This window comes from Trachurus trachurus (genome assembly GCF_905171665.1).
Source record: "Trachurus trachurus genome assembly, chromosome: 14".
In the NCBI taxonomy this organism is placed as follows: Eukaryota; Metazoa; Chordata; class Actinopteri; order Carangiformes; family Carangidae; genus Trachurus; species Trachurus trachurus.
Window position 1 is genome coordinate 6,219,528 of NC_139903.1, and position 12,849 is coordinate 6,232,376.

Sequence of the window (12,849 nt, forward strand, 5' to 3'; positions counted from 1 at the left end):
ATTACAGACTTGTGTTCAATTTCATTTTCTTCCCTTATTTTTCAAACCTAAGACAAGTGACTAGGACAAGTCAGCACATTTCTTTGTCTTTCACTCTGTGTCTCAACTCCACCACATGGCATATTTTGTCTGTGTGTTGTTTCTGCATGAACTGACTTTCTTTAGTAAATATTTACATACATGTCTTAATTTTGCAAAATAAAAAATAAAGCTTGGGTCCACCATGAATCCATGCATATTAAATCACAAAAATAAACTTTTTTTTTTTTCATTTACAACAAAACAAATCAAATGAGATGACCTTTTCTTATACACAGATCATGAGCCAATTTACCTGCATTCAGTCAGACAGGTAAATATTGTACAAGTTATTAAAGTACCACCAGCTCACACAATGCAGAACTCAGAAATATGAAAACACAGCAGAGAATACCCAACTCTGCACCGATTACTGCCAAAGCTCAGGTGTTTGAGATTGATAAGCCATATTCAGTTTAATGGCAGTTTTAATCTGAAAGTTTGTCATTAAAATAGTACGGTATTAAAAGTACAAACTGAACTAACTAAAATCAGTTAAGCATCTCAGTAGTACGTGGTTGAGTACATACAACAGCTTCCTCATTCTCTCCACATAGTGAGATCAAAAGACCAGAAATAACCTGCCCTTCTGTCAGTGGAAAATTCACAAGATAGTCAATGAGCCACAAAGACCAAAGACATCCTGCTCTTCAAGAGGTGAGTGATAGTTTGGAGTTACATTAAAGAAATTAGTAAAAATATATTTCGATAATTTTAATCCTTGAATTATGCAGCGATTAGATAATCCAGACAAATCTTTCTTTAAGCATCTTTTCAATTTGACCTATTTTAACTAAAGCATAATTCATAGTCCACGAGAAAGTAATAACTTGTTTATTGTTGTTGATACAGTGGAAGACATTTACCATGTTTTAAACTTAATTTGATTTTCTTACAACAGAAAATGAATTTCATCTACTTAATCATCACAACTCTGACAACAGCCGCTCTGGCAAAAGGTAAAATACGGTAAAAATAGCTATTATTAAATGACATCACTACTTTTTTGGCTATTATCAAATTGTGTTTAATGCAATCTGTTGTGGGTTAATTGGTCATTGGTCATTAGGTGAGCAAATAAATTAAATAGTTGTCAGTCAAAAGCACAGGAAAGTAATCATGCATATTACAGTGGGTACGGAAAGTATTCAGACCCCTTTAAATTTTTCACTCTTTATTTCATTGCAGCCATTTGCTAAAATCAAAAAAGTTCATTTTATTTCTCATTAATGTACACTCAGCACCCCATCTTGACAGAAAAAAACAGAAATTTAGAAATTTTTGCAAATGTATTAAAAAAGAAAAACTGAAATATCACATGGTCATAAGTATTCAGACCCCTTAAAATTTTTCACTCTTTATTTCATTGCAGCCATTTGCTAAAATCAAAAAAGTTCATTTTATTTCTCACTAATGTACACTCAGCACCCCACCTTGACAGAAAAAAACAGAAATGTAGAAATTTTTGCAAATTTATTAAAAAAGAAAAACTGAAATATCACATGGTCATAAGTAACCCTTTGCTGTGACACTCATATTTAACTCACATGCTGTCCATTTCTTCTGATCCTCCTTGAGATGGTTCTACTCCTTCATTGGAGGTTACAAAAGAATTTCTGCAGCACTCAAGGTTCCTAAGAGCACAGTGGCCTCCATAATCCTTAAATGGAAGAAGTTTGGGACGACCAGAACTCTTCCTAGACCTGGCCGTCCAGCCAAACTGAGCAATCGTGGGAGAAGAGCCTTGGTGAGAGAGGTAAAGAAGAACCCAAAGATCACTGTGGCTGAGCTCCAGAGATGCAGTGGGGAGATGGGAGAAAGTTCCACAAAGTCAACTATCACTGCAGCCCTTTGTATTGGGCAGGTGATGAGCAGTGCCTGGTTTTCTCCACACATACCGCTTAGAATTAATGCCAAAAAGTTCAATCTTCGTCTCATCAGACCAGAACAGATTTCTCATAGTCTGGGAGTCCTTCATGTGTTTTTTGGCAAACTCTATGCGGGCTTTCATATGTCTTGCACTGAGGAGAGGCTTCCGTCAGGCCACTCTGCCATAAAGCCCCGACTGGTGGAGGGCTGCAGTGATAGTTGACTCTGTGGAACTTTCTCCCATCTCCCCACTGCATCTCTGGAGCTCAGCCACAGTGATCTTGGGGTTCTTCTTTACCTCTCTCACCAAGGCTCTTCTCCCACGATTGCTCAGTTTGGCTGGACGGCCAGGTCTAGAGAGTTCTGGTCGTCCCAAACTTCTTCCATTTAAGGATTATGGAAGCCACTGTGCTCTTAGGAACCTTGAGTGCTGCAGAAATTCTTTTGTAACCTCCAATGAAGAAGTAGAACCATCTCAAGGAGGATCAGAAGAAATGGACAGCATGCAAGTTAAATATGAGTGTCACAGCAAAGGGTTACTTATGACCATGTGATATTTCAGTTTTTCTTTTTTAATAAATTTGCAAAAATGTCTACATTTCTGTTTTTTTCTGTCAAGGTGGGGTGCTGAGTGTACATTAGTGAGAAATAAAATGAACTTTTTTGATTTTAGCAAATGGCTGCAATGAAATAAAGAGTGAAAAATTTTAAGGGGTCTGAATACTTATGACCATGTGATATTTCAGTTTTTCTTTTTTAATACATTTGCAAAAAATTCTACATTTCTGTTTTTTTCTGTCAAGATGGGGTGCTGAGTGTACCTACATTAGTGAGAAATAAAATGAACTTTTTTGATTTTAGCAAATGGCTGCAATGAAACAAAGAGTGAAAAATTTAAAGGGGTCTGAATACTTTCCGTACCCACTGTATACTGTGGTTAAGAGAGATTTAACCAACATCCAGGGATTTAGATTTGTGTTTGAGATTAATGTTATAAACCAGTTACTAGAATAATGTTTAGATAAGTATTTTTGCTTTTGTTTCAGGGGCTGTGGAGTGCAATATATCTGAAACCAGTGGAACTCAGCAGTGTCTTGGAGCCGTCGGGGAGCCAGTGATTTTTCTCCTACCCATTGGTGAAAATAAAAAGACAAGACTGAGAAAGAATTCTGATGTCATTGTGGATATCAGCGGAGATAATACTTCAGGAGCAGTCATTCACAGTAACTACAGAAATCATTCAGCAATTTTCAGAAATGGAACATTTAAGTTTGAGACAGTGACAAACACAGACTCTGGAGTTTACATTTTGGAAACACATGGACTTCCTGATGGAAAAATATTGCATACGATCAATATCCATCTTGAAATACAAGGTAAGAAAAAGTAATATCTAAAATTATTTTCTTTGAATCAACAGTTTATGCACTGTACCAATTACATTGCATCTGCAATGTATGCATGCATCCATGCATAAAAATATAAAAAGGTGTCTGTGCCAAGCAACCTGTTTGTTCAGGTTGAATATCAATATAAAATGTACATGTTACCTTTTAGATATTGTAGCTACCTCTCATTATTATACAAATATAGCACATCACAATTATTAATTCTATAACAAATTCCTCAATTATTTTTATATATTTGCATAACATATTGGATTATTAAAAAAAAATTAAGCATTGATTCTCTCATACTTATTCCTGTTTTGTACACCTTTGATTTTCATGTCTATTTGATGAAAAGTTTTTTGTTGACTGGACCTTAAAAAGTTTTATTACTCAAATTCAAGTACATGTAGATATCTATAGATGAGTTGACACTGTTGTTACTGGGTGTTTGTGACATGTGATATCATTTGCCTGCAGCTCCAGTTTTTCAGCCAGTTGTGTCTCAGGTGTGTTTGTCACCAGAACAAATGAGAGTCACCTGCTCCTCTGAGGGAGATGAAGTAGAGTTCACTTTGACTTTGGACGGTAACTTTTTGATAAAGACCAGAGCTGGGAGCACAGATGAACACCACATACCCAGTGTTACCATCAGCTTATACGGCCATCTGACAGGAATCTTGATATGTAATGTGCAGAACAACGTCAGCAGAGAGGAAACATTCATCCACCTCCAAAGCTGTAATGGTAATGTATTTTATGCAATTACTAAATACATTTGTATCCATGTACTTATTACATCAACTGATTGATGTATTCCTTTTCATAAAGGAAAATTGAAAAACAGCATTGTATACATAAATAGAGTCTAAACACATGGGATTTGGAGCAATGTTTTCCCCTTCAGAAAAGTATCAATCTAATATATGTTTTATAATATTTACAGTTCAAGGTTCTACTTCACAACTTGGTCTCGTGGCTCTCAGTGTGACGGCAACGGTCGCCTGCCTGCTTCTCCTTTTGGTTTTGTTTCTTGTCATCCAACACTTCAAAAAGAAGAAAAGAACAGACCCAGAACCCAGGACTGTTGATGAAGGTAAGAGAAAGACTTTCACCAGGTCAATGTCCGAGTTTCTGGCTGTGAACTAAATGGTCAGAACTTGAAGTTCAACCATTTTTGAAGAGAAGTTAAAATTTCACAAGGTTGCACTTGTGCTGGTGAAAGATGTTCACTAGACTGTCTTCACACCGCTTCAGCAGGAGTACTGTATTAGTCAGTGTATAGTGCCCTGAGAGCACAATGCACTGCAATTTAAACAGAAGGAAAATCAATAAACGTCTTCATATATCTGGCAACAAATAGGTCTGTTGGCTGTGTTGTGAGTATTTATAGTTTGTGTATTTCCTTGTGTTTTGTCTATTTCCATTAAAGAGACAACGAGGAGTTTGTATTTGGTTATAAAGTCTCACATTAATGTGGATGAATCTACGCTACCCATCGTTTTGTCTCTATCGTTATTTTGTTATTTTAATTAATGGTGGAAATGCTGGGCGAGCCGACCAGCGTTTCTTTACTTTCGGTTTCGCGGACGCTGCCCGGTGGGTCATGGGAATAACGCCACCGAATTGCTGTTTATGGACGGAACTACGACGGTATCTGATCGTCTTCGAACCTCCGACTTTAATTCTTGATGAATGAAAACATTCTTGGCAAGACGTCTGTCCTGCGCCGGTCCAAGAATTTCACCGTGAGCGCGGAGGCTCATGGTATACAGTTTGTAGTATGAAAACACCTCGCTTTCCAAAACTCCTCATTGTCCCTTTAAGCTCAGAGTGCCATCAAAATTGTAGCTGAAAGGAGTAATTTCTTCTTAGTCGGCTTGGGGCTCAGTGGGTCCCACCCATCGCTTGCTTGTACAAAGTAAAACAGAAAAAACAGATCGACACAAAGCACAAGAAAAAAATAAAAAAGATAGTGTACCTTAAATGTTGAGTCTTTTTTGATTATTTTTACATGATTTTCACTGTTTTCTGGTTGGACAGTTGAACACAGATGCAAAGATTTCACCAGGTTTTTTATTTTTGTTTCTTTCAGATCGCGCAGAGGATGAAATCGTCTACTCTGACGTTAGAGTGATGAAGCAAACAAGAGAAACTAGACCCAACAGGGATCAAAATGCAAGTTAATTCGCTCCAAAAACAGACTCTTCCTGAGCCTAAATCCTGATCTTATCTAGGGACAGTTTGTTAGCACCTCTACTATATGCCAAATTAGTATTCATTTGTGACTCTGATGAATGGAGTGCAACTGCAGAAACCTGATGCTGAATTAACTTTAGCCTTCCTTTCTACCTTCCTCGGACAGCATCTCTTTGAAAAACTCATCTAAACCAGATAAAGTGCAGAATTACTGAAGGAGAAATCCATCATTTTTCATCAAGCCTGTAAAATGTTCTTGTTTATTTTTCACATATAGGCTAACACACAACATTAATGTGTCTACTTGCACTGTACAGGTGGATTTTGCTTCTCATGTGCAAGTGTTTTTACAGTGTCATTTTGTGACTTTATTTTTCATTGATCCATTGTCAGGTTTCACATAATTTTAAACATTTACAAATAAATAAATATCCATGTGTCCAACACAATTTTAATTTTGTTTCCTCCCAACTACTCCACCAAGTCATACTGTAGTGCTCATTTGCGCTGTTGAGAAATGTAAAAACTTAAAAAACACACACACACACCGGTCATGAAGGGATATTCCGGCATAAATTTAACCCATGGTCTCATAGTGCGTTAGACCAAGTAGAACCCCCTCCTCCAGAGATCAGACATTTCTAGATGTAGCGACTTCAACACAGACAGCTAGATGGTAGAGTTGGTGAGTTCTGTTTTCGTAACTTTTCAATAGAAACCAGGAAAAGCTATCAGGTGTTTGATGCCTCATATCATGTGCTGGGACCTTGTTTGTACTGTTGGTGCAGTCTGGTGCTGTTCTGAGCATCATATGTGTCTGAGTGGCTTCTGATTGCGGTTGGCTCTCAGCTACAAAGACAGCAGTGTGCTGCTATGTGCAGTCTCTGCTGAAGTTGCTACAACTCGAGACGTTTGCGGTCGGCAAACTTGGTCTAACGCATTGTGAGACCCAGTAGAACACTTCCTCCAGAGATCATGTGTGAAACTTACACCAGAATATCCCTTTAACTCTTGTTATGTGTTGTAGAAGAGCAATATTAAACAGTTTGTAGTCTTTGGCAGGGCTGACCTGAGTGACCCTAACCCTCAGAGTCATCTATAAACTTGTAACCTGAAACACAGTTCTGTCTGTTTTGTTTTGTTGTTTTTAATCTACATCACAGTTTCACTTGGCTGCTACGGTCAAGTAGCACAAAGATGAAAGTGCAAACTGCAATTTCCACTAAGACTGTGTCTGACAAAGACATGAAACAACGCTCCACAGCTGCAACGGCACTGTGCTCTCCAGCCGGCTCACACAGACGAGCTGTCAGAAGAGCATGCTGCTGTTTCTCTCCCACGAGCAGCACTGGGAAGATTATGATTATACAGTATGTCTGTACTGTATTCTTTAGCCTGTTGTTTTGGCTGCACTTTGTATAAAAGGATAGGATACGAGAAAAGTTTTCTCCTCGGCTCAGAGCAGAGCAGAGTGACTGACAGACCCGTGTTTCGGTCCAAACACTTTATGTAAGTGATTGCTGTCGGAATATAACTATTTAAGACTTATATTAACACAAAAATATTGCTTACTTCTGCTTTAATAAGACAGTGACTTGGGACAAAAGTCATGGCTGAAGATAGGATTGTCTAAGCATCTGATACTTATACAAAAATAACCAGCGCTTGAAGTGCAATAGAAGTGATGTAGAGACCATCAATGACCACATGATGGAGACACAAGCATCACAGGCAACTACTAAAGATAAACAGACAAGAACATTGCTATAATAAGAAAACCTTTGTATACTATTTACCCTTCCGTTTACTTATTTGACAGATGCTTTTCTCTTTTCACTACTGTGTCACTTAATGTTTTTTTTTAACTTCTTGTTAAAGCAGAAGTAAGCGATCCGGTCGTTTTGGCTAATGCTGCGTTCCAGGCAGGCTTTTAAAACCGTAAATTACAGCTTCAAGTCACAACTTACGATTTTGTAGCGTTCCAGGCAACCCACTCGTGTTTTCCCGACCTGTTTTACCTGTGAAAGTCACTATAACGGCCACTCATAACTTCCGACCCGTGAACTCGTACCAGATCGAACTGGTACGACTTCACAGGTCGGAAAAACACGAGTTACGAGTTTCCTTGAACGCACCATAACAGTCCTCGTCCCTACGTCACCACATTCACGGCGTCCCTTGGCTGCACACACAGCCCTGCATGCTGTTCTCTCTCCTCATTGGATAAAAACTGTAGGATACGAGAAATGTTTTCTCCTCGGCTCAGAGCAGAGCAGAGGGACTGAGAGACCCGTGTTTCAGACCAAACACTCTATAGAAGTGATTACTGTCGGAAGATATAACTATTTAAGACTTATATTAACACAAATATATCACTTACTTCTGCTTTAATATTATCACAGATAGTAAATTTTAAACACCAACAGATGATGATAATCATTTCCTCCCTGACTTCAAACTCATGGTCCCCTTAACAGCAGATGTGCATGTTGTCTGTAATAACTGACTGGTTTGGCAATTTAATTTAATTCTACATGTTACAAGCCTATTCTACTCTATTTAACACAACTAGTGTTACCAATTAAGCATTAGAGCTTAATTATTTGTAAAATAAGGAAGTAACTTTTATATGAAATAGGGAACAACTGACAGATTAGATATTTTTACACATTTTACCCAATGTTTTTTGCTTGCTGTCTATTTATCACATATCACAAACCAGTGAACTTAAATCAAATAGAGAAAAGCAATGGTAGCCTACGTAAAAATATTGTTTAAGGTTTTTAACATACAGTACTGGAAAAAAGGTCTTCTGTATTTTTTATTTAGTTTGTAATCTGATCTGGAGCATGTACACCGTTCTTAACTTAAGATCGGTGCAGAGAATATTTCTGAACACAAGATGGAGCCAAAAGTCCTCACATGTAACTAAACAGTGATCATGCAATTATGTCAACTCCACTCATGGAGGAGTCCAGACTACAGTAGTAACAGCCCAAGTGGAAATGGACAGTGTGCAGGATTTTCAATGCTTAAAAGTCAAGATTTACCTGTTTTTATTGTCAAAGCAATCAAATCAGTAAATTATTAAATTCCAAAGGTGCAATCACGTGGGTCACTTCACAAAGTGACTGAACCCAAATGAAACAACTGGAGCTCTCGATAAATTCGTCGAAACGTTAGGTGACTGCATTCAATTTTCTGCATTTTATCGAGGGCTCCAGTTGTTTCATTTGGGTTCAGTCCCTTTGTGAAGTGATTGCACCTTTCAATTACCTGTCCTGTCTGAGAGCACCGATTCACCGGCTGAAGCACACAATTCCAAACTCATATTTTTCCCATTAGTTTTCAGATATTTTTCAGATATAGTGACAAATGGCCAGTGGTTACTGAGCATCAAGTCATGGCTGAAACAAAAAAAGCCTCTTTCATCTCCACTGTGTTGACTCTCCTACCAGGTATGAGCAAAAGAAGTGATGTCTCTTAAAATCACATGGGCAATAAAACATAAAAGACACACACATCAGTATTAATAGCACGTGCACAGACAATGATCATGTAATAATATATATATATATATATATATATATATATATATATATATATATATATATATATATATATATATATATATATATATATATAAAGGCACTGTATAAGATAAAGCAACATGACATGGTGCTAAAATGAGATAAATATACCTAAATTGAGGCTCAGGTTACTTAAAGCAGATATCAGTGGAATGTTTTTGTTAATACAAGTCCTAAATAGTCCTATTTTCCGTCAGCAATCACTTACATGAAGTATTTCAGCCTAAACACGAGTCTCTCCGTCACTCTGCTCTGCTGTAACCCGAGGAGAAAATTTTCCTTGTGGGATACAAGTGTTATCCAATGAGGAGAGAGAACGGCATGAAGGGCTGTGTGTGCAGCCAAGGGATGCGCGTGAATGTGGTGACGTAGCACGAGGACCAATTGATGCCTGACAAGGGCGGGGGCTGCTAACTCATGGTGCGTTCAAAGAAACTCGTACTTTGTGTTTTTCCTTCCTGTGAAGTCATACCAGTTCGATCTGGTACGAGTTCACGGGTCGGAAGTTACGAGTGGCCGTTATAGGGAACTTTCACAGACAACAGGATGGTAAAAACACGAGCTACGGGTTACCTGGAACGCTACCAAGTCGTAGTTGTGACTTGAAGCTGTAACTTACGGTTTCAAAAGCCTGCCTTGAACGCAGCATTAGCCGAAACGGCCGTGAAGCTGATATCTGCTTTAAAAATCCCTTATATGAGCAAAAGAAGTGATGTTTTACAAAGTTTTCATCTGTGACTGATCAATTTTAACAAATCACATTATTAACACTGATAAATCATAATCAGAGCAGTTGTAAAATGATGAATAAATAGGGGCAAAAGAAGATTCTTCAGATTGTTCTCTGTCTGCAAAGTTACTTAAACGTCTAACATGTGATTGATTCATTAGAAAGTGAGTTATCTGAGTTGTTAAGGAGGAGACGTGGGTGAAGATAAGAGAGGACTGACAGTGAAGATGTGACCCTTCCTGTGAGGGGTCACTGGGTCAGACTGTAATGTGTTTCTTATCTAGAGTGTCGTAAAGAAAGAAAGAAAATATCTCTGACATATGGAAAGATAAAGATAAAGAGGCCGCAGACTGTAAATATACTCTCAATAAATGGCCATTTGTTTTACAGCCTGTCACTATTATCCAATATATCATTATCATTATATCATTCTCTATCTTATATCTTGTCTTGTCTCAGACTTTTTATCCTGTTTTTTTAACAGACAAAGAGCCGTGTGTTACATAACACGATGACATTTTAACCTTAAAACATGAGGAATCCTCAATTTATTACGGCTCTGTCAGCACTCAGCAGAAAGTTAATCCTTGTTATTTATCCCTTTGACCTCTGATCTTTACCCTGATGTGGTGATATTTAGGATTCCTGTTGTGTAATGTCTTACACACTGAGCAAAGCTTTTTTTCTCTCTCTCCTCTTTCTTGTGTCTGTACTTTGATCACATTACAAAATAACTAAATATTCTATCCGAAAATGTCACAAAGCGATGTCCTGTCCCGTCCCGACACCTTATGAGGCGAATGGATGCATGAAGCTGTCCCACGGTTTGTAGGCGGGTGAAGCTGAGCCCAGATTGATGTAGCTCGGCAAGTCGTCTAAGTCGCTCACTGTAAAACAAACAGAGGAAACTCGAGGTCAGGATGTTGAAAGGAGAAAAACAAGTGTGTAAAACATGTGGTGCAACCTGATGGACTGAGCTATGATCAAAAAGCATGTTTAGCATCTTTCTAATCACCTGTCACTTAATTTCCTTCATGCATAGGAGCATTTAATATCAACTGAAATCAAGTGTTTTCTTTTCCTTATTTCTCACTCATTCAAACAGCAGATGGACGCACATCATTAAAAAAAAAAACAGTTACTTTATGTCACAGTGTTAAGGGATAATTATCAGTCAGATTAATTTAGAGGAAGTCGTCCATCTGCTGCACCAATTAGCAACATTTACCTGAGGAATCACTCGAGCTCATACTAGGACTGGTGCCCGGGCCATTGCTCAGGAATGATCCGCTGTTTAACATGTTAATTGTGGCGTTTGCTTCTTTCTCCAGCTGCTCACAGATCTGAAAGCGCAAGACTGGACTGAGTACAGCTACTAACGGTTTTATGCAACTTCACTTTTCCCCACACCCATAATATATATATATATATATATATATATATATATATATATATATATATATATATATATATATGCACTGTATAAAAAGAAAAATAAAAAATAAATATATACTGTATATATATATTTTTTTAAACAATCAAGCTTTTGTATCACTACTACAATCTAGCTTTAAACAATCAAGCTTTTGTATCACTACTACAAAGACAAACAAACATGACTATGAACAATGAATGTTGTGAAGAGAAGAAGTCGATGCTTACCTCCATGATGTAGCTTTCCTCGTCTGTAAGGTCACAGTGAAGAGGGAGGGAGGGAGGGAGGGAGGAGACGTTAGTCTATCGCTGTCATTTCACTTTGACACATCTACTATATGAGCATCTGTAGTTGTCTTACCGTTGCTGTGTTCAGGTGAGACTTCAAATCGTGGGTAATAGGAGTTTTCACCTCCGATCTCCACTGAGCTAGCCCAGTCAGGGACTTCAGATGCGACTGTGTAACCTGAAAGGTCGGTAAAAAAAACAACAACAACTTTGAGTTCACTTTGTTCCAGCCCTCTTCACACACACACTCTCTCTCACACACTCTCTCTCACACACTCTCTCTCTCTCTCACTCACACACACACACACACACACACACACACACACACACACACACACACACACACACACACACACACACACACACACACACACACACACACACACACACACACACACACACACACACACACACACACACACACACACACACACACACACACACACACACACACACACACACACACACACACACACACACACACACACACACACACACACACACACACACAAAATAGAAGTTCAAATATGGGACCTATGTACAAACTAAGTTAGGAATACTACAGTAACTTTTGTGTTTGGGGCCTCATATTCTAATATAGGGCTGGGATACATAACAGCAAGTCAGCAACAGACAGCAAAATTTAACACCACTAGTGCTTAATAGAATGACGACTATTACCGTATTACAAATGAGAGCCATTTATGTCAAATGGCAGTGCCTGTTGGTGTTATGTCTGCAACTTGCATGTTGTTGCAAATGATTCTGTACCTTCTGCCAACTGCTCTGCACTGGCTTCTCCTGAAGTACCAGCAGGACTCATGTCATCACCATCACCACCTTTGAATAGCAAACATATGCTTACAGTGTTTTTCCATACACTATAGTTCATACAGTAAGATAGTGTAGCCTATGTCTCACTTAATTTGCCCTTGTATTCATATACATAATGGAATGATAACAGTAAATAAAAAGTGGCTTGTTTAATTTCATGGCCAGGGCCAGGGCCTATAGCCTACTGTGTAAAAGTGTACAGCCTCAAGGACCCAGGTCCCTGGACCTCAAAGCCTTCTGACAAGAACCAGTGTTTTTTTTGTTGTTGTTGTTTTTTAGATAACTTACTTGCAGAGGTATCTTGGCTGGGGTGGGGGCTGAATAAATTTGTCAACTTAAGGCATTTGGCCGCATCCTCCTCCAGCGCCTTACTTTTTTTCTCTCTCTCCCTCTCGGCACCGCCTTCTCTTTTCTTTTTACCCGGGTTGGGGTCCATGGT

General features: G+C 38.4%; 1 protein-coding gene and 1 long non-coding RNA gene across 2 annotated transcripts in view; one reads left to right on the forward strand and one right to left on the reverse strand.

The window, feature by feature from the left end:
- Nucleotides 1-647: 647 nt before the first annotated feature.
- Nucleotides 648-12,849, forward strand: part of LOC310997539 (uncharacterized protein) — a 71,599-nt gene continuing 59,397 nt past the window's right edge. Inside the window, exon 1 of the mRNA XM_083987277.1 lies at nucleotides 648-735. Within this exon, the coding sequence (XP_083843403.1) occupies nucleotides 697-735 (39 nt within the window). The 5' untranslated portion in view covers nucleotides 648-696. The remainder of the gene's footprint in view (nucleotides 736-12,849) is intronic.
- Nucleotides 9,841-11,755, reverse strand: LOC310997560. Its single transcript, XR_014595943.1, has 4 exons — nucleotides 11,650-11,755; nucleotides 11,517-11,539; nucleotides 11,083-11,197; nucleotides 9,841-10,741 (listed from the first exon to the last, which is right to left on the reverse strand). It is a non-coding gene; the product is annotated as an uncharacterized lncRNA (long non-coding RNA).